General features: G+C 38.2%; 1 protein-coding gene and 1 pseudogene across 1 annotated transcript; one reads left to right on the plus strand and one right to left on the minus strand.

Moving 5' to 3' along the window:
- Nucleotides 1–4230: 4230 nt before the first annotated feature.
- On the minus strand, nucleotides 4231–16776 carry LOC125859099 (uncharacterized; annotated as a pseudogene).
- A 5421-nt stretch (nucleotides 16777–22197) lies between these two features.
- LOC125859949 (methyl jasmonate esterase 1-like) lies at nucleotides 22198–26223 on the plus strand. The gene is made up of 3 exons (XM_049539804.1): nucleotides 22198–22624; nucleotides 23091–23222; nucleotides 25878–26223. The coding sequence occupies exons 1-3, from the start codon at nucleotides 22256–22258 to the stop codon at nucleotides 26163–26165; spliced, it is 789 nt and encodes a 262-aa protein (XP_049395761.1). The 5' UTR covers nucleotides 22198–22255; the 3' UTR covers nucleotides 26166–26223.
- Nucleotides 26224–26678: the final 455 nt, after the last annotated feature.

A 26678-nucleotide genomic window follows, 5' to 3' on the forward strand; every position in this document is an offset into this window, starting at 1 on the left:
GAATTCTTGACATTTAAACGTAACTTGAAGTGTTGGAAACACTATGGAACATAGGTACAATACTAAGGAACATGCATGAAAAAGTGGGGAATGAAAGGGGTAGGTTGGGGCCCTTGGCGCTCTGCAAGGCGCGGAGCACCAATCCTTAAAGTTCAGAAGGGCCCTGTTGGCGCTCTGGCTGGCGCGCCGCCCCAAGGGCTGGGCTTCAGAGCTTCTCTTGGGGCGCGCTGGTAGGCGCGATGCACCAACCCCTAGCCAGAAAACTCGACTTTTCTCCCTTGTTTTGCCAACTCTAAACCACCTTTACTTCAATGGGTTCAACCCCAAACACTAAGGATCATAAAATCCCTCAACATACATGAGATTCAACTCAAACACACAACCAAATCATGTCCCAAAACCAACAATAACTTCAACAACATCAACAACACAACCCAACAACTTCAACAACATATCCAATCTTTTCTCAATAATAATGAGTTTGGTGTGTGGAGGAAAGGATCAACCCATACAAAGAACTAACATACCTTGATAGGGATCACCCTCGACGATATCCACGACGATCTTTGACGAAAACTTGTTGATCTCCTCTTTCTTCTTGTTCTTCTCCTCTTCTTCTCTTCTTCTTCTCTTCTTCACTCTCAAGCCCAAGCTTTCACTCTTTTAAAATGGGATAAAATGATCCAAAGATCATCCTAACACAACAATATAATCCCAAAAGAAATGGCTAGGGAAAAGACCAAAATACCCTTAAAATTTCCGGACGGATTCCATGCCAACTGCCCAACTTTCAAAGGGGATAACTCGCTCATAAGAACTCGGAATCGAGCAAACTCAGTGGCGTTGGAAAGATTATTCCACAAGCTTCACAATCATAACTGGAACTACTCCTAAATCATCCTGAGCTAGGAGTTATGACTGCTCAAAGTTGGCCAAAACTCACTGATTTCCACACTTAGCCAAATTTCCAGATTTTTGAATTCCTTCCAAAAATGACTATTTCTGATTTTTAAGCTTCTTCATAGATATTTCAAATTACCAGATGTTACAATATCTCCCCTTGGGAACATTCGTCGTCGAATGAGGTTACTCTTACAAAGCTAAGGGTGTAACATCAACTCAACACCCAACAAACAACGATGCAAACACAACAACAACCACAACTTGCTCATTATAATTAAAAGAGCACTAAGAAGGAAATTAGTACCTTAATCTGCATTTCCCCCGAATTCAAAGAGATGAGGATATCTCTTCTTCATGTCCTCTTCGGCTTCCCAAGTTGCTTCCTCAACAAATTGGTTCCTCCATAGGACCTTGACTGAGGCTACATCTTTCGTTCTCAACCTACGAACTTGGCGATCTAAAATCTGAATAGGAATCTCCTCATAAGATAAGTTATCCTTAATCCTAATACTTTCAGTTGGTAGGATTAATGAAGGATCGCCTATGCACTTCTTCAACATAGAGATATGAAATACCGGATGAACCGCTTCTAGTTCCTGCGGTAACTCCAACTCATATGCAACATTGCCAATTCTTTTGGCTATGCGATAAGGTCCAATATACCGGGGACTAAGTTTTCCCTTCTTACCAAACCTCATAACCCCTTTCATGGGTGAAACTTTCAAATATACCCAATCATCTATTTCAAACTCTAACGCCCTTCTCCTAACATCAGTGTAGGATTTCTGGCGACTCTGTGCTGTTTTCAATCTCTCTTGAATCACTTTCACCTTCTCCATAGCTTGGTGAACTAACTCTGGTCCTATCAACCTTGCTTCTCCAACTTCAAACCATCCAATAGGAGATCTACATCTTCTCCCATAAAGAGCTTCGTATGGAGTTATTTGGATGCTGGAGTGATAACTGTTGTTGTAGGCAAACTCAATGAGAGGTAGATGATCATCCCAATTACCTTTGAAATCAATCACACAAGCCCTCAACATATCCTCTAAAGTCTGAATAGTATGCTCTGCTTGCCCATCAGTCTGAGGGTGAAAAGAAGTACTCAAATTCACCTTGGAACCCAAGCCTTTTTGAAAAGATTTCCAGAACTGTGCACCTCTATCTGAAATAATGGAGACTGGGACTCCATGAAGTCTCACCACCTCTTGAATATACAACTTGGCATAATCTTTTGCTGAATTGGAAGTTTTTACCGGCAGAAAATGGGCTGACTTTGTCGTTATGTCGACAATCACCCAAATAGAATCATGCTGTCTGCGAGACCTTGGCAACCCTGTGATGAAATCCATATTGATCATCTCCCACTTCCATTCCGAAAGTTCTATCCTCTAAGCTAAACCACCGGGCATTTGGTGTTCAACTTTCACTTGTTGGCAATTTGGACACTTAGCAACAAACTCTGCAATGCCCTTCTTCATGCCATTCCACCAATAAACTTCTCGCAAGTCACGATACATCTTGGTTGAACCCGGATGAATGGAATATCTAGAGCTATGAGCTTCCTCCATAATCCTCTCTTGGAGTCCATTTACCATAGGGACGCACAATCTACCTTGATATCTCAATACACCATCTCCCCCTTGTTTAAAAGCTAATACTCTTTGCTTTTGAACATTTGCCTTCAACTCAAGCAAAATGGGATCTTGATCTTGTTTTTCTTTCACTTCTGACACTAGTGATGACTCGGCCCCATTTGCCACCCCTATTCCTCTTTCTGCGGAATCTGAAAGTCTGACTCCCAGGCATGCCAGTCTGTGCACATCCTTTGCTAACTCTTTCATTCCTTCTTCAATATGGGTGGTGCTACCCATAGACAACCTGCTCAAAGAATCGGCAATAACATTAGCCTTACCTGGGTGGTAAAGAATACTCAGGTCATAGTCCTTGAGTAATTATAACCACCTCCTCTGTCTGAGATTAAGCTCTTTCTGAGTAAGCACATATTGAAGGCTCTTATGATCAGTGAATATGTCGACATGCACTGCCTCAATTTACTGAGTATCAACTTTAATTCCATCACCAGACACAATGTGGCCTAAGAACGCCACAGACTTGAGCCAAAACTCACACTTAGAGAACTTGGCATACAACTCCTTGTCCTTCAAAGTCTGAAGAACTATTCTAAGATGACTAGCATGATCTTCTTCATTCCTTGAATAGACTAGTATGTCATCAATGAAGACGATAACAAACGTATCTGAATAAGGTTTGAAAACTCTATTCATCAAGTCCATGAAAGTTGTCGGTGCATTGGTCAAACCAAAAGACATGACTAAAAACTCATAATGACTGTACTGGGTCCTGAAAGCTGTATTTGGAATATCACATTCCCTTACTCTTAACTGATGATAGCCTGATCTGAGGTCAATCTTTGAAAATAAGTGGTACCTTGAAGCTGATCGAAAAGATCATCAATCCTCGGAAGAGGGTACTTGTTCTTGATGGTATCCTTATTCAACTGGCGGTAGTCTATACACATCCTAAGGGAACCATTTTTCTTTCTCACAAACAAGACCGGAGCACCCCAAGGTGAGACACACGGTCGAATACCCTTTTCTAGGAGATCTTTCAACTGCTCTTTCAACTCTACTGGTGCCATTCTATATGGCGGAATAGAGATAGGACGAGTATCTGGAATGAGATCTATACCAAAATCTATTTCTCTCTCAAGAGGAATTCTGAGTAGATCATCAGGGAAAACTTCTGGAAACTCTCTTACTATAGGAACTGACTGAAAATGAGGTATCTCAACACTAGAGTCATTAACTCGGACTAAGTGATAGATACAACCCTTCGAAACTAACTTTCTTGCCTTAAGGTACGAAATGAAACGACCCTTAGGCACTGCTGAACTACTACTCCACTCTAAGACTGGCTCACTCGGAATCGGAAACTGAAACTTGACCACTCGAGTCCTACAGTCTAATGATGCATAACAGGCATGAAGCCAATACATACCTAGAATGACATCGAATTCTACCATGTCTAACTCCACCAAATCAGTCATGGTGCTCTTGTGATTGATAGAAACAAGACAATCACGATAAACTATTTCTGCTAGAATAGACTCCCCAACAGGTGTAGAAACACAAAAGCGTTCACAAAGCCTCTCAGGAAGAACATCAAACTGATTTGCAACATAAGGAGTTACAAAAGATAAACTTGCTCCTGGGTCTAGCAAGGCATACACATCAAAAGCAAAGACTTTGATCATACCAGTGACAACATTCAGAGAATTCTCTTGCTCGTGGTGACTGGTGATTGCATAAAGGCGGTTTGCTCCTCCGCTAGTACTAGAAGTAGCTCCTCTAGGTGTCGTCCTGTCTGGGGGAGCAACTGAAGAAAACTGTGCTCTATTTCCCCCATTACCCTGCCTATTCTTTGGACACTCTCGCATGAAATGTCCATTCTGACCACACTTGAAACAACCAATGGAGCCCTCTCGACAAATACCTGAGTGGTTCCTACCACACTTGGCACAAGGAGGAGGTTTACTACTCTCTTGCGTCACACTACCCGAAGATTGTGCTGGTCTAGCCCTAAAGTCCTTCGAATTCTGGCCATTAAATTCACCTTTGTATCGGGGTGCAAGTGCTCTAGCAAATGATGGAGCAGGTCCCTTTTGCCTTTGCTAAAAGGAGGAATGGTTTGAATTACCTTTCTGCTGCCCAGACTCATTACCTGACTTCGCTCTCTTATTTCTGAACTCTTCTCTGTCCCTAAGCTTCTCTTTCTCAACCTGTTGCACATAGACCATCAACCTAGATATGTCCATGTCCCCAATAAGCTTTGCAACCCTACCTTCCTTGACAACTGAGACAACCCAGCAACAAACAAACTCATTCTATTCCTCATGTTTGCCACCATCTCCGGAGCATAGCGGGATAGTTGGGTGAACTTCAGACTGTACTCATGAACACTCAAAGACTCCTGCTTAAGTGTAAGGAACTCACGTACCTTGGCCTCTCTCAATTCTCGAGGAAAGAAATGCCCCAAGAAAGCTTCCTCAAAAGAGGCCCAACTCGCAGGTGGTGCATTCTCAACTCTGCCCCCTTTCCACTGGTCGAACCAAGTTCTAGCAACATCCTTCAATTGATATGCGGCTAGTTCAACCCGCTCAATATCTGCCACATGCATCACATCAAAAATCTTTTTCAACTCCTCAATGAAGTCATCTGGATCCTCAGTAGTACTCGAACCCATGAAACTCGGAGGATTCATCCCCAAGAACTCACGAATCCTAGAAGTGTCAGCTCCTTCTTGTCGAACTCCCCTCTGCTGACCAATCTGATTTGTTACAGCTTGACTCAGAATTCTAATTGTCTCTCTGAACTCGGCATTAGAAACTTCCCCTTGATCTTGCACTCCCGGTGCATAGGGTAACTCTTACTCATCAACATAACGTTTAGGAAGACGCCCTCTGCCAACTCTTCGTGGAGGCATGATTATCTGAAACACGTGCAAGCACGGATTAGGAAGAAACTCTTTAGAGATAAAATATAACGCACGAGATGAGTGTGAAAGAAATGAGAAATCTTCCTAAATGTTGTAGCCTCCCAATTATAGATGTGGCACGGTTTACACCGATAACTAGGACTCTACAGACACGATTTCATAGACTCTCTAGGACTCTTGAACTCTAGGCTCTGATACCAAGTTTGTCACTCCTCGAACCTACACCCTAGGCGGGACCGGCACTCGGAGACCATTTCTAGCCCCAAGCGAACCTTTGGCCTGGCTTTCTTAACTCAACGGAAACTTACTCAACAGCATAACTCAATGCAAGGAATGGTTATAAAACAACCAACTGATAACGTTTGGCCAAAAAGGCAACTCGAGTCTCAAAATAGAATATCTAAATATATTCATAGATAAGAGACTCGAAACTAACTGACTGACTGTCTATGAAGCCTCTAAAATACTGAGATGGATGTTGGGACAGACCCCTCAACACCCTAATAAAAACAAAACTAAGAGAAAAAAATATATGAGTCCTCCGGAAAGCAAGGAGGCTCACCACTGACTCTGGAGTGCTCAGCTGGATTAACGACGTGCTGGATGCTGATCCTGGGTACCTGTATCTGCATCGTCATAAGATGCAGGCCAACTGGCATCAGTACATGGAATGTACAAGTATGCGAGCTGGAAACTAAGCAACAAAGGCTAGAAGGTAATCTGGAAGAAACTGAAAAGCTTACCTGGCTCAACTCAACTCAACCTGACTGACTTCTTTTAATATAAGGCAAATTTTAAAACAAGTGCGATATAAAGAAAGACTACTTAAAACATGCTATAAACTCTGTGTGTATACAAAGATACAATAAGCCTGAGATGTATATAGCAATACAATTGAACTGATGTATATAAAATATAATACTTTCTGTGTATGAAAATACAATAACTGCTGTGGGAGTTTTTCTAACCGACAACCATCACATGAGAGCTATAGTAATGATACAGTGATCGACCTCACGCTGCTAGAGCATCTTATACCCGGCCAAAGGGATAAGACCTGAACTGCCTAATGGATCCACTAGTCTATCTGGAAAAGGATTCATTTAAAAAGTATGATCATTTTCTACCCATGGTGGCTAACATGGTTCTATAGGGGCTGTGGGTTCTTTGAACGCTCCCCCAATTCGGTGCTCAATACTACTCCCAAAAAAAATATACTGGCTCTTATGTTTTTAAAACATATGTTTTCCTGCTGATTGAGATAATTACTCAAAAACTAGCCCGAAGGCTCTTTGGAAATCTCAGTTTCCAACCTTGTTTAAATGTAAAGACATTTCTTTAAAACTTCTTTGGGAATACATAGTTCCCTAATAACTTTGAGAAATGAACTCAACTTTGTGCTCTTGACTTAACTGAAAACTCGATACTCTTTACTCGACTTGAAACTCTATGCTCTTTGCTCTTTATTTAACTTAAAACTCTAACTTCACTTGACTTTGATACTAACTCACCTTGAATTGGATTATGGATTCAAGACATATGATCACACGTTTACGGATGAATTCTTGACATTTAAACGTAACTTGAAGTGTTGGAAACACTATGGAACATAGGTACAATACTAAGGAACATGCATGAAAAAGTGGGGAATGAAAGGGGTAGGTTGGGGCCCTTGGCGCTCTGCAAGGCGCGGAGCACCAACCCTTAAAGTTCAGAAGGGCCCTGTTGGCGCTCTGGCTGGCGCGCCGCCCCAAGGGCTGGGCTTCAGAGCTCCTCTTGGGGCGCGCTGGTAGGCGCGATGCACCAACCCCTAGCCAGAAAACTCGACTTTTCTCCCTTGTTTTGCCAACTCTAAACCACCTTTACTTCAATGGGTTCAACCCCAAACACTAAGGATCATAAAATCCCTCAACATACATGAGATTCAACTCAAACACACAACCAAATCATGTCCCAAAACCAACAATAACTTCAACAACATCAACAACACAACCCAACAACTTCAACAACATATCCAATCTTTTCTCAATAATAATGAGTTTGGTGTGTGGAGGAAAGGATCAACCCATACAAAGAACTAACATACCTTGATAGGGATCACCCTCGACGATATCCACGACGATCTTTGACGAAAACTTGTTGATCTCCTCTTTCTTCTTGTTCTTCTCCTCTTCTTCTCTTCTTCTTCTCTTCTTCACTCTCAAGCCCAAGCTTTCACTCTTTTAAAATGGGATAAAATGATCCAAAGATCATCCTAACACAACAATATAATCCCAAAAGAAATGGCTAGGGAAAAGACCAAAATATCCTTAAAATTTTCGGACGGATTCCCTACCAACTGCCCTACTTTCAAAAGGCATAACTCGCTCATACGAACTCGGAATCGAGCAAACTTGGTGGCGTTGGAAAGATCATTCCAGAAGCTTCACAATCATAACTGGAACTATTCCTAACTCATCCTGAGCTAGGAGTTATGACTACTCAAAGTTGGCCAAAACTCAAGCCAAATTTCCAGATTTTTGAATTCCTTCCAAAAATGACTTTCCAATTTTTAAGCCTCTTCATAGATATTTCAAATTACTGGATGTTATAATATCTCCCCTTTGGGAACATTCGTCCCCGAATGAGGTTACTCTTACAAAGCTAAGGGTGTAACATCAACTCAACACCCAACAAACAACCATGCAAACACAACAACAACCACAACATGCTCATTATAATTAAAAGAGCACTAAGAAGGAAATTAGTACCTTAATCTGCATTTCCCCCGGATTCAAAGAGATGAGGATATCTCTTCTTCATGTCCTCTTCGGCTTCCCAAGTTGTTTCCTCAACAAATTGGTTCCTCCATAGGACCTTGACTGAGGCTACATCTTTCGTTCTCACCCTACGAACTTGGCGATCTAAAATCTGAACAGGAATCTCCTCATAATATAAGTTATCCTTGATCCTAATACTTTAAGTTGGTAGGATCAATGAAGGATCGCCTATGCACTTCTTCAACATAGAGATATGAAATACTGGATGAACCGCTTCTAGTTCCTGCGGTAACTCTAACTCATATGCAACATTGCCAATTCTCTTGGCTATGCGATAAGGTCCAATATACCGGGGACTAAGTTTCCCCTTCTTACCAAACCTCATAACCCCTTTCATGGGTGAAACTTTCAAATATACCCAATCATCTATTTCAAACTCTAACGCCCTTCTCCTAACATCAGTGTAGGATTTCTGGCAACTCTGTGCCGTTTTCAATCTCTCTTGAATCACTTTCACCTTCTCCATAGCTTGGTGAGCTAACTCTGGTCCTATCAACCTTGCTTCTCCAACTTCAAACCATCCAATAGGAGATCTACATCTTCTCCCATAAAGAGCTTCGTATGGAGCTATTTGGATGCTGGAGTGATAACTGTTGTTGTAGGCAAACTCAATGAGAGGTAGGTGATCATCCCAATTACCTTTGAAATCAATCACACAAGCCCTCAACATATCCTCTAAAGTCTAAATAGTATGCTCTGCTTGCCCATCAGTTTGAGGGTGAAAAGCAGTACTCAAATTCACCTTGGAACACAAGCTTTTCTGAAAAAAAATTTCCAGAACTGTGCACCTTCCAGTCTCCATGAAGTCTCACCACCTCTTGAATATACAACTTGGCATAATCTTCTGCTGAATTTGTAGTCTTTACCGGTAGAAAATGGGCTGACTTTGTCATTCTGTCGACAATCACCCAAATAGAAGCATGTTGTCTGCGAGACCTTGGCAACCCTGTGATGAAATCCATATTGATCATCTCCCACTTCCATTCCGGAAGTTCTATCCTCTGAGCTAAACCACCGGGCCTTTGGTGTTCAACTTTCACTTGTTGGCAATTTGGACACTTAGCAACAAACTCTGCAATGCCCTTCTTCATGCCATCTCACCAATAAACTTCTCACAAGTCACGATACATCTTGGTGGAACCCGGATGAATGGAATATCTGGAGCTATGAGCTTCATCCATAATCCTCTCTTGGAGTCCATCTACCATAGGGACGCACAATCTACCTTGATATCTCAATACACCATCTCCCCCTTGTTCAAAAGCTAATACTCTTTTCTTTTGAACATTTGCCTTCAACTCAAGCAAAATGGGATCTTGATCTTGTTTCTCTTTCACTTCTGACACTAGTGATGACTCGGCCCCATTTGCCACCGCTATTCCTCCTTCTGCGGAATCTGAAAGTCTGACTCCCAGGCATGCCAGTCTGTGCACATCCTTTGCTAACTCTCTCATTCCTTCTTCAATATGAGCGGTGCTACCCATAATCAACCTGCTCAAAGAATCAGCAACAACATTAGCCTTACCTGGGTGGTAAAGAATACTCAGGTCATAGTCCTTGAGTAATTCTAACCACCTCATCTGTCTGAGATTAAGCTCTTTCTGAGTAAGCACATATTGAAGGCTCTTGTGATCAGTGAATATGTCAACATGCACACTATACAAGTAATGACGTAATATCTTCAAAGCAAATACTACAACAGCCAACTCTAAGTCATGGGTTGGGTAGTTCTTTTCATGAACGTTCAACTGTCTGGAGGCATAAGCTATAACCTTGCCATTCAGTATTAAGACACAACCCAAACCAATTCTAGATGCATCACAATACACCACAAGACCTTGAGTACCTTCTGGTAACGTCAATATTGGAGCTGTAATTAATCTCTTTTTCAATTCCTGAAAGCTTTTCTCACAAGCTTCCGACCATTGAAATTTCACTGCCTTCTGAGTCAACTTCGTCAAAAGAGATGCAATAGACGAGAACCCCTCTACAAACCTCCTATAATAGCTAGCTGATCCCAAGAAACTCCTAATTTGAGTTGGAGATGTGGGTCTAGGCCAATTCTGCACTGCCTCAATTTTCCGAGTATCAACTTTAATTCCATCACCGGACACAATGTGGCCTAAGAACGCCACAGACTTGAGCCAAAACTCACACTTAGAGAACTTGGCATACAACTCCTTGTCCTTCAAAGTCTGAAGAACTATACTAAGATGACTAGCATGATCTTCTTCATTCCTTGAATAGACTAGTATGTCATCAATGAAGATGATAACAATCGTATCTAAATAAGGTTTGAAGACTCTATTCATCAAGTCCATGAAAGCTGTCAGTGCATTGGTCAAACCAAAAGACATGACTAAAAACTCATAATGATCGTACCGGGTCCTGAAAGTTGTCTTTGAAATATCACATTCCCTTACTCTTAACTGATGATAGCCTGATCCGAGGTCAATCTTCGAAAAACAAGTGGCACCCTGAAGCTGATCGAAAAGATCATCAATCCTCGGAAGAGGGTACTTATTCTTGATGGTAACCTTATTCAACTGGCGGTAATCTATACACATCCTAAGGGAACCATCTTTCTTTCTCACAAACAAGACCGGAGCACCCCAAGGTGAGACACACGGTTGAATGAAACTCTTTTCTAGGAGATCTTTCAACTGCTCTTTCAACTCTGCTGGTGCCATTCTATATGGCGGAATAGAGATAGGACGAGTAATTGGAATGAGATCTATACCGAAATCTATTTCTCTCTCAAGAGGAATTTCGGGTAGATCATCAGGGAAAACTTCTGGAAACTCTTTTACTATAGGAACTGACTGAAAATGAGGTATCTCAACACTAGAGTCATTAACTCGGACTAAGTGATAGATACAACCCTTCGAAACTAACTTTCTTGCCTTAAGGTACGAAATGAAACGACCCTTAGGCACTGCTGAACTACTACACTCTAAGACTGGCTCACTCGGAAACTGAAACTTGACCACTCGAGTCCTACAGTCTAATGATGCATAACAGGCATGAAGCCAATCCATACCTAGAATGACATCGAATTCTACCATGTCTAACTCTACCAAATCATTCATGGTGCTCTTGTGATTGATAGAAACAGGACAATCACGATAAACTCTTTCTGCTAGAATAGACTCCCCAACAGGTGTAGAAACACAAAAGGGTTCACAAAGCCTCTCAGGAAAAACATCAAACTGATTTGCAACATAAGGAGTTACAAAAGATAAACTTGCTCCTGGGTCTAGCAAGGCATACACATCAAAAGCAAAGACTTTGATCATACCAGTGACAACATTCAGAGAATTCTCTTGCTCGTGGCGACTGGTGATTGCATAAAGGCGGTTTGCTCCTCCGCCGGTACTAGAAGTAGCTCCTCTAGGTGTCGTCCTGTCTTGGGGAGCAACTGAAGAAGACTGTGCTCTATTTCCCCATTACCCTGCCTATTTTTTGGACACTCTCGCATGAAATGTCCATTCTGACCACACTTGAAACAACCAATGGAGCCCTCTCGACAAATACCTGAGTGGTTCCTACCACACTTGGCGCAAGGAGGAGGTTTACTACTCTCTTGCGCCACACTACCCGAAGATTGTGCTGGTCTATCCCTGAAGTCCTTCGAATTCTGGCCATTAAATTCACCTTTGTATCGGGGTGCAGGTGCTCTAGCAAATGATGGAGCAGGTCCCTTTTGCCTTTGCTGAAAAGAGGAACGGTTTGAATTACCTTTCTGCTGCCCGGACTCATTACCTGACTTCACTCTCTTATTTTTGAACTCTTCTCTGTCCCTCAGCTTCTCTTCCTCAACTTGTTGCGCATAGACCATCAACCTAGATATGTCCATGTCCCCAATAAGCTTTGCAGCCCTACCTTCCTTACTTGATAACCGAGACAGCCCAACAACAAACAAACTCATTCTATTCCTCATGTCTGCCACCATCTCCGGAGCGTAGCGGGATAGTTGGGTGAACTTCAGACTGTACTCATGAACACTCAAAGACTACTACTTAAGTGTAAGGAACTCACGTACCTTGGCCTCTCTCAATTCTCGAGGAAAGAAATGCCCCAAGAAAGCTTCCTCAAAACAGGCCCAACTCGCAGGTGGTGCATTCTCAACTCTGCCCCCTTTCCACTGGTCGAACCAAGTTCTAGCAACATCCTTCAATTGATATGCGGCTAGTTCAACCCGCTCAATATCTGCCACATGCATCACATCAAAAATCTTCTTCAACTCCTCAATGAAGTCCTCTGGATCCTCAGTAGTACTCGAACCCATGAAACTCGGAGGATTTATCCCCAAGAACTCACGAATCCTAGAAATGTCAGCTCTTATTTGTCGAACTCCCCTCTGCTGACCAATCTGATTTGTTACAGCTTGACTCAGAATTCTAATTGCCTCTCTGAACTCGGCATTAGAAACTTCCCCTTGATCTTGCACTCCCGGTGCATAGGGTAACTTTTGCTTATCAACATAACGTCTAGGAAGACGCCCTCTGCCAACTCTTCGTGGAGGCATGATTATCTGAAACACGCGCAAGCACGGATTAGGAAGAAACTCTTTAGAGATAAACTCTAACGCACGAGATGAGTGTGAAAGAAATGAGAAATCTTTCTAAATGTTGTAGCCTCCCAATTATAGATGTGGCGCGCTTCACACAGATAACTAGGACTCTACAGACACGACTTCATAGACTCGCTAGGACTCTTGAACTCTGGGCTTTGATACCAATTTTGTCACTCCCCGAGCCTACACCCTGGGCGGGATCGGCACTCGGAGACCATTTCTGGCCCCAAGCGAACCCTTGGCCTGGCTTTCTTAACTCAACGAAAACTTACTCAACAGTATAACTCAATGCAAGGAATGGTTATAAAACAACCAACTGATAACGTTTGGCCAAAAAGGCAACTCGAGTCTCAAAATAGAATATTTACATATATACATAGATAACAGACTCGAAACTAACTGTCTGACTGTCTATGAAGCCTCTAAATTACTGAGATGGATGTTGGGACAGACCCCGCAACACCCTAATAAAAACAAAACTAAGAGAACAAAATATCCGAGTCCTCCGAAAAGCAAGGAGGCTCACCACTGACTCTGGAGTGCTCAACTGGATCAACAACGTGCTAGATGCTGATCCTGGGTACCTGTATCTGCATCGTCATAAGATGCAGGCCAACTGGCATCAGTACATGGAATGTACGAGTATGCGAGCTGGAAACTAAGCAACAAAGGCTAGAAGGAAATTTGGAAGAAACTGAAAAGCTTACCTGGCTCAACTCAACTCAACCTGACTGACTTCTTTCAATATAAAGCAAATTTTAAAACAAGTGCGATATAAAGAAAGATTACTTAAAACATGCTATAAACTTTGTGTGTATACAAAGATACAATAAGCCTGAGCTGTATATAGCAATACAATTGAACTGATGTATATAAAATATAAGACTTTTTGTGTATGAAAATACAATAACTGTTGTGGGAGTTTCTCAAACCGACAACCATCACATGAGAGCTATAGTGATGATACAGCGATCGACCTCACGCTTCCAGAGCATCTTATACCCGGCCAAATGTATAAGACCTGAACTGCCTAATGGATCCACTAGTCTATCTGGAAAAGGATTCATCTAAAAAAGAATGATCATTTTCTACCCATGGTGGCTAACATGGTTCTATGGGGGCTGTGGGTTCTTTGAACGCTCCCCCAATTCGGTGCTCGATATTACTCCAAAAAAAAAATGTACTGGCTCTTATGTTTTTAAAACATATGTTTTACTGCTGATTGAGATAATTACTCAAAAACTAACCCGAAGGCTCTTTGGAAATCTCAGTTTCCAACCTTGTTTAAATGTAAAGACATTTATTTAAAACTTCTTTGGGAATACATAGTTCCCTAATAACTTTGAGAAATGAACTCAACTTTGTGCTCTTGACTTAATTGAAAACTCGATACTCTTTACTCGACTTGAAACTCTATGCTCTTTAGTTAACTTGAAACTCTAACTTCACTTGACTTTGATACTAACTCGCCTTGAATTGGATTATGGATTCAAGACATATGATCACACATTTACGGATGAATTCTTGACATTTAAATGTAACTTGAAGTGTTGGAAACACTATGGAACATAGGTACAATACTAAGGAACATGCATGAAAAAGTGGGGAATGAAAGGGGTAGGTTGGGGCCCTTGGCGCTCTGCAAGGCGCGGAGCGCCAACCCTTGAATTTCAGAAGGGCCTTGCTGGCGCTCTGGCTGGCGCGCCGCCCCAAGGGCTGGGCTTCAGATCTCCTCTTGGGGCGCACTGGCAGGCGCGACGCGCCAACCCCTAGCCCAGAAAACTCGACTTTTCTCCCTTGTTTTGCCAACTCTAAACCACCCTTACTTCAATGGGTTCAACCCCAAACACTAAGGATCATAAAATCCCTCAACATACATGAGATTCAACTCAAACACACAACCAAATCATGTCCCACAACCAACAATAACTTCAACAACATCAACAACACAACCCAACAACTTCAACAACATATACAATCTTTTCTCAATAATAATGAGTTTGGTGTGTGGGGGAAAGGATCAAACCACACTAATAACTCACATACCTTGATAGAGATCACCCCCGACGATATCCACGATGATCTTTGAGGGAAACTTGTTGATCTNTTCTTTGGGAATACATAGTTCCCTAATAACTTTGAAAAATGAACTCAACTTTGTGCTCTTGACTTAACTGAAAACTTAATACTCTTTACTCGACTTGAAACTCTATATTATTTGCTCTTTACTTAACTTGAAACTCTAACTTCACCTGACTTTGATACTAACTCGCCTTGAATTGGATTATGGATTCAAGACATATGATCACACGTTTACGGATGAATTCTTGACATTTAAACGTAACTTGAAATGTTGGAAACACTATGGAACATAGGTACAATACTAAGGAACATGCATGAAAAAGTGGGGAATGAAAGGGGTAGGTTGGGGCCCTTGGCGCTCTGCAAGGCGCAGAGCACCAACCCTTGAAGTTCATAAGGGCCCTGCTGGCGCGCCGCCCCAAGGGCTGGGCTTCAGAGCTCCTCTTGGGGCGCGCTAGCAGGCGCGACGCGCCAACCCCTAGCCCAGAATACTCGACTTTTCTCCCTTGTTTTGCCAACTCTAAACCACCCTTACTTCAATGGGTTCAACCCCAAACACTAAGGATCATAAAATCCCTCAACATACATGAGATTCAACTCAAACACACAACCAAATCATGTCCCACAACCAACAATAACTTCAACAACATCAACAACACAACCCAACAACTTCAACAACATATACAATCTTTTCTCAATAATAATGAGTTTGGTGTGTGGGGGAAAGGATCAAACCACACTAATAACTCACATACCTTGATAGAGATCACCCCCGACGATATCCACGATGATCTTTGAGGGAAACTTGTTGATCTCTTCTTTCTTCTCCTTCTTCTCCTTTTCCTCTTCTCTTCTTCTTCTCTTCTTCACTCTCAAGCCCTAGCTTTCACTCTTTTAAAATGGGACAAAATGATCCAAAGATCAGCCTAACACAACAATATAATCCCAAAAGAAATGGCTAGGGAAAAGACCAAAATACCCTTAAAATTTCCAGACGGATTCCCTGCCAACTGCCCAACTTTCAAAGGGCATAACTCGCTCATACAAACTCGGAATCGAGCAAACTTGGTGGCGTTGGAAAGATCATTCCACAAGCTTCACAATCATAACTGGAACTAGTCCTAACTCATCCTGAGCTAGGAGTTATGACTGCTCAAAGTTGACCAAAACTCACTGATTTCCACACTTAGCCAAATTTCCAGATTTTTGAATTCCTTCAAAAAATGACTATTTTCGATTTTTAAGCCTCTTCATAGATATTTCAAATTATCGGATGTTACATTTATCCTCCAACTCCTCCCAAAGCTCCTGGGCATTGTTGAGGTATTGCAAGCTATCTCTCAGATCTGGTGAGAGAGAATTTAAAATCCAAGAGGTCACCATGTCATCACACCTTCTGCATGAAGGTTGGATCTGCAGAATTTGGCTTCACGATTTTTCCATTGATGAATCCAATTTTACTCTTAACCGATAAATCCCTAAGAACTGCTCGTCTCCATGACCTGTAGCTAGTTCCATAAAAAACAACAGGAAGTAAAGTAGAACCTGCATTCTCTGAGGGATGCAGATAGAAAGGGCTATTGAAATCCAATCTAGTTAAAGTGTTGGTAGCAGTCGCGTCACCTAGAGTGTCTCCCATAGAAGAAGATAAAGGAGAATGCAATTACAGATGAATTATGAAGATGAACTCACAATGAGCAAGTTTGAAACAAAATAGAGGAACGATAGTGAGATCGTTCAGAGAAAATCAGGGAGAAAAATATCGAGAAATCGAACTGAATAATGTGTTCACGACGAGAGAGAGGAGCAGAAATCTCACCGCTCTGATACCATGACAAAACCAGCAGCATAAGCTGTGAAACAATGTACTTCCTCCATTTATGGAGTTTGAGCTTTCACCAACGATCAGAGAAGAAGGAGAGAAAAGATATTATTGAGAATGTGAAAACTGAACTCTAACCAATACAATGTATATGTATATATATACACACTGATCGAGTCCTCTAACAAACTCAACTGACTATGAAATTGTAAACTTGTGACTCCTAACTAACTAACTATGTGAATGAACAATAATTAACTAATTCTGTGAATTGAACAGTACACTAAACTAACTAATCTTATCAAAGTATACAGAGAATTAGCTCAAATGGAGAGATAGAACAAGATCAATTGAATTACCACTATAAAATTCATCAACAAAAATAGAAGAAGAATACCTAAATTGGACAAATAATAAACAAAGGAGAAAATAAGTAAAATAGAATTGACCTCATGGCTGGGCAGCGGAAGCTAGAGCATAATAGAAGAGCAAGAAGCTACAGCTCTCCTAAACAGGTTAAATCATATGAAACTGCCAAAATGCCCCTAAAGCAGGCAGACCTAGCTCTTCTCATTTCCTCTTGGAAGCTCTAATATTAAACCCGAGTCTTCCCCTTCTTATGAATCTTGTCTTGTTCTAGATTTACATATAACAATATAATATAATATTAAGCCAACATGGCATAATTATCTGAATTATAACTTAATCCTAACCCTCGTACATTCTCATGATCATCCCACAAAAAATCAGAGTTTTTCCTCCATTAATCAACCAAAAAATCAGAGTTTTTCCTCCATTAATCAACCAAAAACCTCTTGCTATGACACCATCCCACCTACTCTTGCTTTGCCACTTGATATAGTCTGGTTGTAGGATCAGTGAAGTTTCTTAGGTGAAGACAAAGATGATCTCCGATAACTTCTGCTCCCTTTTTCTTATGATGGGAGTTGTCATTTTTTTTTTCCATAATTTTGTACTTTCTTAAAAAAAATGTGTGCCTGTTTAGACTAGTTTCTTATGGATAGTTTAGTGTGTTTCTTTACAAAAGTACATATTAATCAAGTTTGTGAGTCATTCTATATTTACAATAAGGTGATTAGTTTATAATTGTTCGCTTCCATATTGCATGTTTTAAATTGGGTGTCAGAATTCTCCTATCTAGGTGTTAGTAGGTGTCTGTATGGCCAAGGTTGGACCCACATTGAGTGAAGGGGTGTCAAGCGACACCCCTTCGTCAGAAAAATTTACTATATATATATATATATTATTACTATCAATACAAGAGAACATTGATTTTGACCACATTGTTACACTCTTGATTTGCTTGTTGAGTAATGAGTACCAACATTTTGAGAAATACGTGCAAGTTGCTGAAAATTACTCTCGTGGAACGAAACAAATGGGTCGATTTGAACCAACCCGGTCATGAGACATTAGGGTTGATGGTTCACTAACATTCTTTTGAAGAGTGTTACGTGGTTGTTGGGAGCCTCCCACAACCACGAACATGTTGTCTATACTCCCGCTGCCTCCTCAACTATGTTTAAGGCCTCTTCCCCTTGGCATATATCCTGATAAACATCTTAATTACAAGAAGAGTAGAACAATATTGTATTGTCAAAGTAGTTAAAATACAAACTAGCAAATATGGAAACAACAAGAAAAGTTTTCCTCAGCTCATTCACAATCCTAAGGCCTGAAGCTCATGGTTCCCTATCTAACGGTTAATATATGAACGGAAAAGGGTCAAAAGTACCTTAAACTATGCGAAATATACCACCTATATTCTTCATTACATTTTGGGATTAAAAATACCCCGCCGTTATTCCAAGAGACCACAAATACCCTCAAGAGTTAACTACCCAAATTTTTAGTGACGTGGCAAGCCACATGGGACTTATCCCTCCACCTAAGTGTTGCCAACTAGGATTTACTACAAATAAACTACACTTTTAGTGACGAAAAAAGTTGCCACAAAATCCAAAAATATTGCCACTAAACGTTTGGAGTGATTTTTAGTGACGACTAAGGCTGCAACAACCCTTCGCTAGTAAAACTTATTTTTCAACCAAAAAAATGATAAATAATTTTTGTTTGCAACCTAATTTTCTAAAATAAATAACATGCACTATCAATATTAAAAACATCCAATATTATTACAAAAATCATCAAAATTACTTATCGATTCAAATCACCTACGACATAGTGCATCATTGTGCATTTTACGCATTTACATATGCCATCAGATCAATAAAACATACAATTTCTTAAAACTCCTTCTTGATCGATATTATTTGTGATTTTCTAAAAATAATGAAGAAAAAACACAAAATCGGAATTCAATGCTAAAAATAAGTTAAAACCTTTAGTGGTGATATTCTGGGCTTTCGTGGCGACTTTGGTGCCGCGAAAGGTCTATTTTTTTAAGTTAATCCTAGCTACAACGCTTAGATGGAGGGATTAGTCCTACGTGGCTTGCCACATCACTAAAAATTTGGGGTGTTAACTCTTGAGGGTATTTGTGGTCTCTTCGGATAACGGAAGGGGCATTTTTTAGCCCAAAATGTAAAGGGTATAAGTGGTCTATTTCACATAATTCAAGGGCAATTTTGACTCTTGATATATGAAATCAGGTTCCCCATATAAAGTTCGTAGCTAATTGCATGTTCACTTGTAGACTGTAGTGATTTTGATGTGTCCAAACATCAATTTCATGGTTAAGATAATTCATCTTTGAATCACCTAATTATTAATCATTATTTAATTTAAATTATCATCAAGATGTCTTTTGATAAATCATAACTCATTAATTTGTTGCTCAAAAAACATCATTATAAGAAGTTTTATTTAGTTTGTTGAAGATAGCTAAATTTTTTGACAATACGCATGATTTTATTGAGGAGGGTACATATATAACTTGATTACATATTTAGTTCATTTTTCATCAACTTGATAGCGATGATATAGAAATATAGCCACGTACTCTACTATATATGTGCTTGGAAGTATAGCATCGCATATCTAAAAAAAGAAATAGAACCTACAAAAATCTAAAGCGAGGAATAACAACTTAATTATTGATTTGGTTCCAATATTTACAAACTAACTTTATTAGTTCGATTTTCTTTTACAGGGAATTAAAATAGATCCAAACCGAATGATGAATACCCTTATTTTGTACATGATAATAAAAACAAAATATATTTTTCATTAAAATTATAGGTGGTGGCTGGACTATTTATATACACCAAGTATCTTCCTAGTCCCAATCTTGTGACAAGGCTAGCTAGCTGGAACCTAAAATTGTTGAACTTTGAAAATATTGCATATTGGAGTTTCCTTGTTTGTCTAGTTGTTGATTAATACAAGTGTTGAATGATTTTACCTATGAAACTTAGAAATAGTCGATTTTAATTAGTTTCAGGTGTGGAAAATTAGGAAGAAGCTAAAGTATCATTATAGTCTTTGATGATTGATGTGAAGGAGCTTTTAAGACTCATAATTAATCAACCACTATATATATATAATATATATATGGGTTCAAACCTCAAAGCTTCTTATTTTGCAAAATATAACCAAAAAAAAGTGGTTTGTAAGCATTTCTTCTGCAAGATAAATAAAAATGTGTTTGTTAGTTAGTATTGCACTCAAGGTTTAAAACTAATCTAAGCCAATGAGAAAAGGATGTAACTTACTTTAAAATTCGGTTGTTAAACTTTTAACTTTTCTTTTATAAAAAAATATCGACATTGCTTACTAAAAAAATTGTGTACGCCACTAAGTATGGTCAGATGCGTTGGATTGTGACACCATCACACCAAACATGTCCTTAATTAAAGTACTACCACCTACACATATTTTTAATTTAAGATTATAAAATTTAAAAATACTGAAAAAAAACAGTAGATAGAATGTCGATTATTTCCAAAGTGAGTAAAATCTAGAATAAATTATGTTTGACAAATCAATGTGCAAGAGACAACATATCTGTTTAGAGATACAATATGCATGGACTATAATCTTTGGACACATCAAAACATTGATTTCATGTCATGTCATCCATTTTTTTCCCAAATTGATGTGATTGCCTAAATGTGGATAACAATAAAAAGAAAAATTTGCGTTGAGAGTCCTTTAAATGTTGATAAATGTTTAATTTAAATCTTGTTAATGTTTATTTAAGCACAATGAAGTAAATTGTGTATTTGTGATCTTTTTTACTCATGAATCTCCACAAGTTAAATGAATCACTTTCCGTTTCACATTTTATTCGTGGCAAGATTTGGAGTAGAAGGGCCAACATATTTCAATTTCGATATAAATTTTAGAGTTATCAATATGGGCTAGCCCATCCCATCTGGGCTAACCCATACAGGCTTTGATATTTTACGGGCCAGGCCAGGCTAGCCCATTTTTTGTGTGGGCCAGAAAACGGTCGGCCCAACCCACAAGTACGTGGGCTACAGGCTTACCGGGCCAGCTCACATTTTTAAAAGTTATATATTTTTTTATAATTATTAAATTAAATTATAAATTATAATTTAAAAATATTATCATAAATATCGATAAAACAATATTACATGGTGTTAATGTTACTACTTGTTAATCAAATCCACAAATAAAATTATCTTTATAATATTTATTAAGTTTTTTTCAAGTAAAAGTATAAATATCTAAATATAAATATTAACCTAACTGTTTTGCAATGATCACAATAAAACACAAAAATTATGACAATATTCCAACCATAAAAATGTAAAAAATAAACTCCTTANTCGTGGCAAGATTTGGAGTAGAAGGGCCAACATATTTCAATTTCGATATAAATTTGCACATGGATATCTTTTGAAAAATAAAAATTTGCATATTTAAAAGTTACATAACAAATATTTTAAGGCATATATATAACAATTAATTGTAATTCAAAATATTTAAAGAACACTTGGTTGAAGTCGTAATGTTGCCACATAAATAGAAAGAAAGTGGGTATTAATTATATTTAATTATTCATCTGTTTTACTTCCTTTAGTTTAATTTGTTTATCATATTTGTCTTTTTATTCAATTTCAAAAAGAATATTTTTTTTCCTTTTTTGACTATTCTTTAATCCAACTTTCCACATGACATATTTAAGATGTTTAAATTAAAGAACCTTTGATTCATTCCACATATCTTTAGTTTAACATTATATATATATATATACACACACACCTCTTTTAAACTCCATATTAAATTTTAAAAAATTAAAATCGAAGTTGTATTAAACTTGTATAGTCACTCTATATTTGAGTGTAAAATTGTTCTAGAAATAATGAAAAGGTAACATAATTCCTATGTAAATTCAAGGTTAAATCCGAATATTGGAGTATCACAAAGGACCAAAGTCAAAATTCATAAAGAATCAAGGGACTAAAAGAGCAACTATTCCTTCTAAATAATTTATAGCTAAGTAAAATCTTTTTCTTTCACTATAAATTCCTCTCATTATTAATTAGAAAAGTGTCATCTAAACAATTATTCAATAAAAAAGAAAGAATGGAAAAGGGTAATAAATATCACTTTGTTCTAGTTCATGGAGCTTGTCATGGTGCATGGTGTTGGTACAAAGTTGTGACAATTCTAAGAAGTGAAGGACACAAAGTTAGTGTTCTTGACATGGCTGCCTCTGGAATTCATCCAAAACATGTTGAAGATCTCAATTCAATGGCTGATTACAATGAACCATTGATGGAATTTATGAATTCTTTGCCACAACAAGAAAGAGTTGTTTTAGTGGGACATAGTATGGGTGGCATCAATATATCTCTTGCCATGGAAAAGTTCCCTCACAAGATTGTTGTGGCTGTGTTTGTGACAGCATTCATGCCTGGTCCTGACCTCAATTTTGTAGCCCTTAGCCAACAGGTTTGCTCAAATGAATTTAATTTCTATATGCCAACACTACTCAAAAATAAGGAACAAAATTTCGTAGTTAAACAACTAAAATTCCATGCTAATCTCATTAAGCTACGCAATAGCAATAGTTAGCAAGAATGGATTTGGGTGGGTTATAAATTGAGTCAGAATTAATGACTCATCATTTAGTGGGAATCCTAATTAACAATATCTAGGTGAAGGGATTAGTCCACGTGACTTATCACATCACTAAATATTTGAATTGTTACTCTTAAGGATATTTGTGGTCTCTTGGGATAAAGATGGGGACATTTTTTATTCAAATAACGGAGGATATATGTGATATATTTCTCATAGTTCAGAGACAATTTTAACTCTTTCTATGTGTTCATGTATTACTACTATTATATGTCTAATATACAAAATATTAGTAATCATTATTTTTATTTTTATTTTTATTTTTGCAAATTGACAGTACAATCAACAAGTGGAATCACATATGGATACTGAATTTGTGTACAACAACGGACTGGAGAAAGGCCCAACCTCTCTCGTGTTTGGCCCTAAAGTCTTAGCAACCAACTTTTATCAACTATCCCCTCCTGAGGTGACTATGTATAAACTATAATCTCTTTTTCTTTTAACCAAAGATAAAAAAACTACTATACACTTATTTTCCCTCACTTTCAAAACTTTACATCTTTTTGTGTGTTAATTTTACCTATAGTTGTTGAATATCTTACCCACTGTACAATAACAATAATCTATTCAATAAAATTTTACAAGTGAAATCTGAAGAAAATAAAATATACATAGACCTTTGAAAAGAATTATAGAACCATACTGAGTGTAATACAATACTTTATGTTTTTTTTTTCTCAATTTATTCATGAAAGTCAAGAGGAGGGGGGAGGGGGTGGGTGGGTTGAATTAAAATTTCCTTCAGTCGACTTTCTGTAATGGTCAGTCGACTCGCCTGCAAGTTAGTAAAACAAATATATAGAAATAGCAAATGCAATAAGTAAATAACACAGAGAGTTTTTATACTGGTTCGGAACACCGATGTGGTGCCTACGTCCCGTCCCCTTGGGTTACAAGGGTTTCCTTAAGATCTTGTTGAGAACTTGGGTGTTACAGAATGTTACAGTTGAGAGTCATGTCTGATATGCAAATCAAATCTTCTTCTTTGACACAACCTCTACTTGTATAACCTACACTCAGATCTTTCTTTCTCTTTTCTTTTCAATTGTTCACTCGAGTGTGTACAAAATTTTATGAAAGATAAAAGAAGATTACAATATAAGTTCAAGTGAAGTGCGTACTTCACAACTATGGCTAAGAGAGGTTTATATAGATTTGGAGGACTTTGCTCTTTTATGGAAACCCAAGGGAGTTTGAATCAAGGATCTTTGATTGAGTCCTTGATTTTATTCCGATTGATTTGCTGAGTCATGTCCATATCAGATATGTGCATAAGAAAATCGATTTATTCCTTTGTATGATGATCTTCTTGTGGTCTTGAGTCTTGGTTGATCTTGTTATCTTGAATGCATCCCTTGATTTCGATTTTTTCCTTTGTAGTTTTGGATGTTGGCTGATCTTTGCTATCTTGAATGTATCCCTTGACTGATGGAGTTTCGTATCTTCTGTTGATTTGCTTCATCCTAGGCAGATGCTAGAATTAATGCNTTCTCAATTTATTCATGAAAGTCAAGACGAGGGGGGGTGGGTGGGTTGAATTAAAATTTCCTTCAGTCGACTTTCTGTAATGGTCAGTCGACTCGCCTGCACGTTAGTAAAACAAATATATAGAAATAGCAAATGCAATAAGTAAATAACACAAAGAGTTTTTATACTTGTTCGGAACACCGATGTGGTGCCTACGTCCCATCCCCTTGGGTTACAAGGGTTTCCTTAAGATCTTGATGAGAACTTGGGTTTTACAGAATGTTACAGTTGAGAGCCATGTCTGATATGCAAATCAAATCTTCTTCTTTGACACAACCTCTACTTGTATAACCTACACTCAGATCTTTCTTTCTCTTTTCTTTTCAATTGTTCACTCGAGTGTGTACAAAATTTTATGAAAGATGAAAGAAGATTACAATATAAGTTCAAGTGAAGTGCGTACTTCACAACTATGGCTAAGAGAGGTTTATATAGCTTTGGAGGACTTTGCTCTTTTATGGAAACCCAAGGGAGTTTGAATCAAGGATCTTTGATATATTGAGTCCTTGATTTTATTCCGATTGATTTGCTGAGTCATGTCCATATCAGATATGTGCATAAGCAAATCGATTTATTCCTTCGTATGATGATCTTCTTGTGAACTTGAGTCTTGGTTGATCTTGTTATCTTGAATGCATCCCTTGATTTCGATTTCTTCCTTTGTAGTTTTGGATGTTGGCTGATCTTTGCTATCTTGAATGTATCCCTTGACTGATGGAGTTTCGTATCTTCTGTTGATTTGCTTCATCCTAGGCAGATGCTAGAATTAATGCTTAGTCTTGGATATTTCTTGATTGATATGTTCCTTGAATGCTGGAATCTTGATTTATTTATTTTCCTTTTGTGTATCGTACAACACATGGCTTTCCCTCTTGATGTAGTGTGTTTTGACTTCTTTCCTTTTTGATTTCTTTGCCTTGATTGATGATTTTGGCTATCTTGAATATATTTTTCATCCCTTGATTGATGAACATATTTTCTCCTTCTTTAGGTGTTATATGCTTGACTCATCTTTTTCCTTCTTTGCCTGCAACAAGTCACAAGTCGATCAAGTGTTTCATTATTGAAATTATCCGATTCTATGAGGCTAACAATTCACACACATAGATAGTTCTTATATAGCTCAATATCAATATATCTATTGTACTAGGGTATTACAATTCTACTTCCTAATCATCAACTATACTTCCTCTAGTTCATATTAACTGAACTGTCGAGTTTTTTTCATAGTTCAAAATAAGTAAATTGTTCAAAGTTTAAGAGAACTGTTGGAATTTTTTTTCATATTTACTCTTCATTTAATGAGTTCCTAACTACTATATATTTTTTAGTAATAATAGTTTGAAAGCAATCAAAAGGATAATAATAATTTATATATGTCCTTTATCATACCCCAATAATTCGCGTATTCTATGTTGAATAACTTTAATTTGCATTATTATGATATATTCAATTAATCTAATATGACAAATGATTCAACTACTTTTTGATAAATTATGATAGAACTCAATAAGTGTTGTCTTTGGGACTATAGGACTTAACTCTTGCAACATATTTGGTGAGACCCGTACCATTATTCGATGAGTCAATCCTATTGACAAACACTACTCTTTCAAAAGAGAAATACGGTTGTGTTCGTCGTGTTTATGTTGTATGTGACAAGGACAATGTGCTCAAGGAAGAACAATTTCAAAGGTGGTTGATTAACAATAATCCACCAGATGAGGTCCATATGATTCACGATGCAGACCACATGGTCATGTTCTCTAAACCTAGGGAGTTTTCTTCTTGTCTTGTTATGATTTCACAAAAATATCATTGATCGTTCATCTTGTTTATCAGTGGCGTAGCTGTCATATAGTCAGTTAAATACCATTCGTCGAAAAATTATATTATATGTATAAAAAATAATATAAAGTATATCGATTACAAATTACTTTTCATATATGTTTATATAGATTCTTGAACACATCTTTAGTGAAATTTCTGATTTCGATACTATTGTTTACTAATAAAAGAAGGGAATCATATCGAGATTGTCCTTTCTTTTATTGAGCATGTATTTGTTTGTATCGTATGTGGTGGCCAACTCTTGATCGAAAATACGTAAATAAACTAACACTCATAGAGAAAAGAACAAGATTAAAACAAATAACTCTTATATATAATCTTTAAGATAATTGTCAAACCTCTCCTTTGGATTATCCCGTTTAGATATTTCCGAACTTGTCTACGTTAGTGAATATACCATAATTACATCTGAAAAATAAAATGGACACAAATTAAATAAAAAAAATATTTATGTTGAGCTTCCAATATCTTTTTCTTTAGGGAG

This window comes from Solanum stenotomum, chromosome 3 (assembly GCF_019186545.1).
Source record: "Solanum stenotomum isolate F172 chromosome 3, ASM1918654v1, whole genome shotgun sequence".
Taxonomy (NCBI): domain Eukaryota; kingdom Viridiplantae; phylum Streptophyta; class Magnoliopsida; order Solanales; family Solanaceae; genus Solanum; species Solanum stenotomum.

Bases quoted from the DNA above. Each gene is read 5' to 3' on its own strand.
- LOC125859949 (XM_049539804.1), top strand. From the start codon at position 22,256: ATGGAAAAGGGTAATAAATATCACTTTGTTCTAGTTCATGGAGCTTGT. The intron at 22,625-23,090 runs GTTTGCTCAAAT...GCAAATTGACAG, and splicing joins TTGTAGCCCTTAGCCAACAG to TACAATCAACAAGTGGAATC. The intron at 23,223-25,877 runs GTGACTATGTAT...TTGGGACTATAG, and splicing joins ATCAACTATCCCCTCCTGAG to GACTTAACTCTTGCAACATA.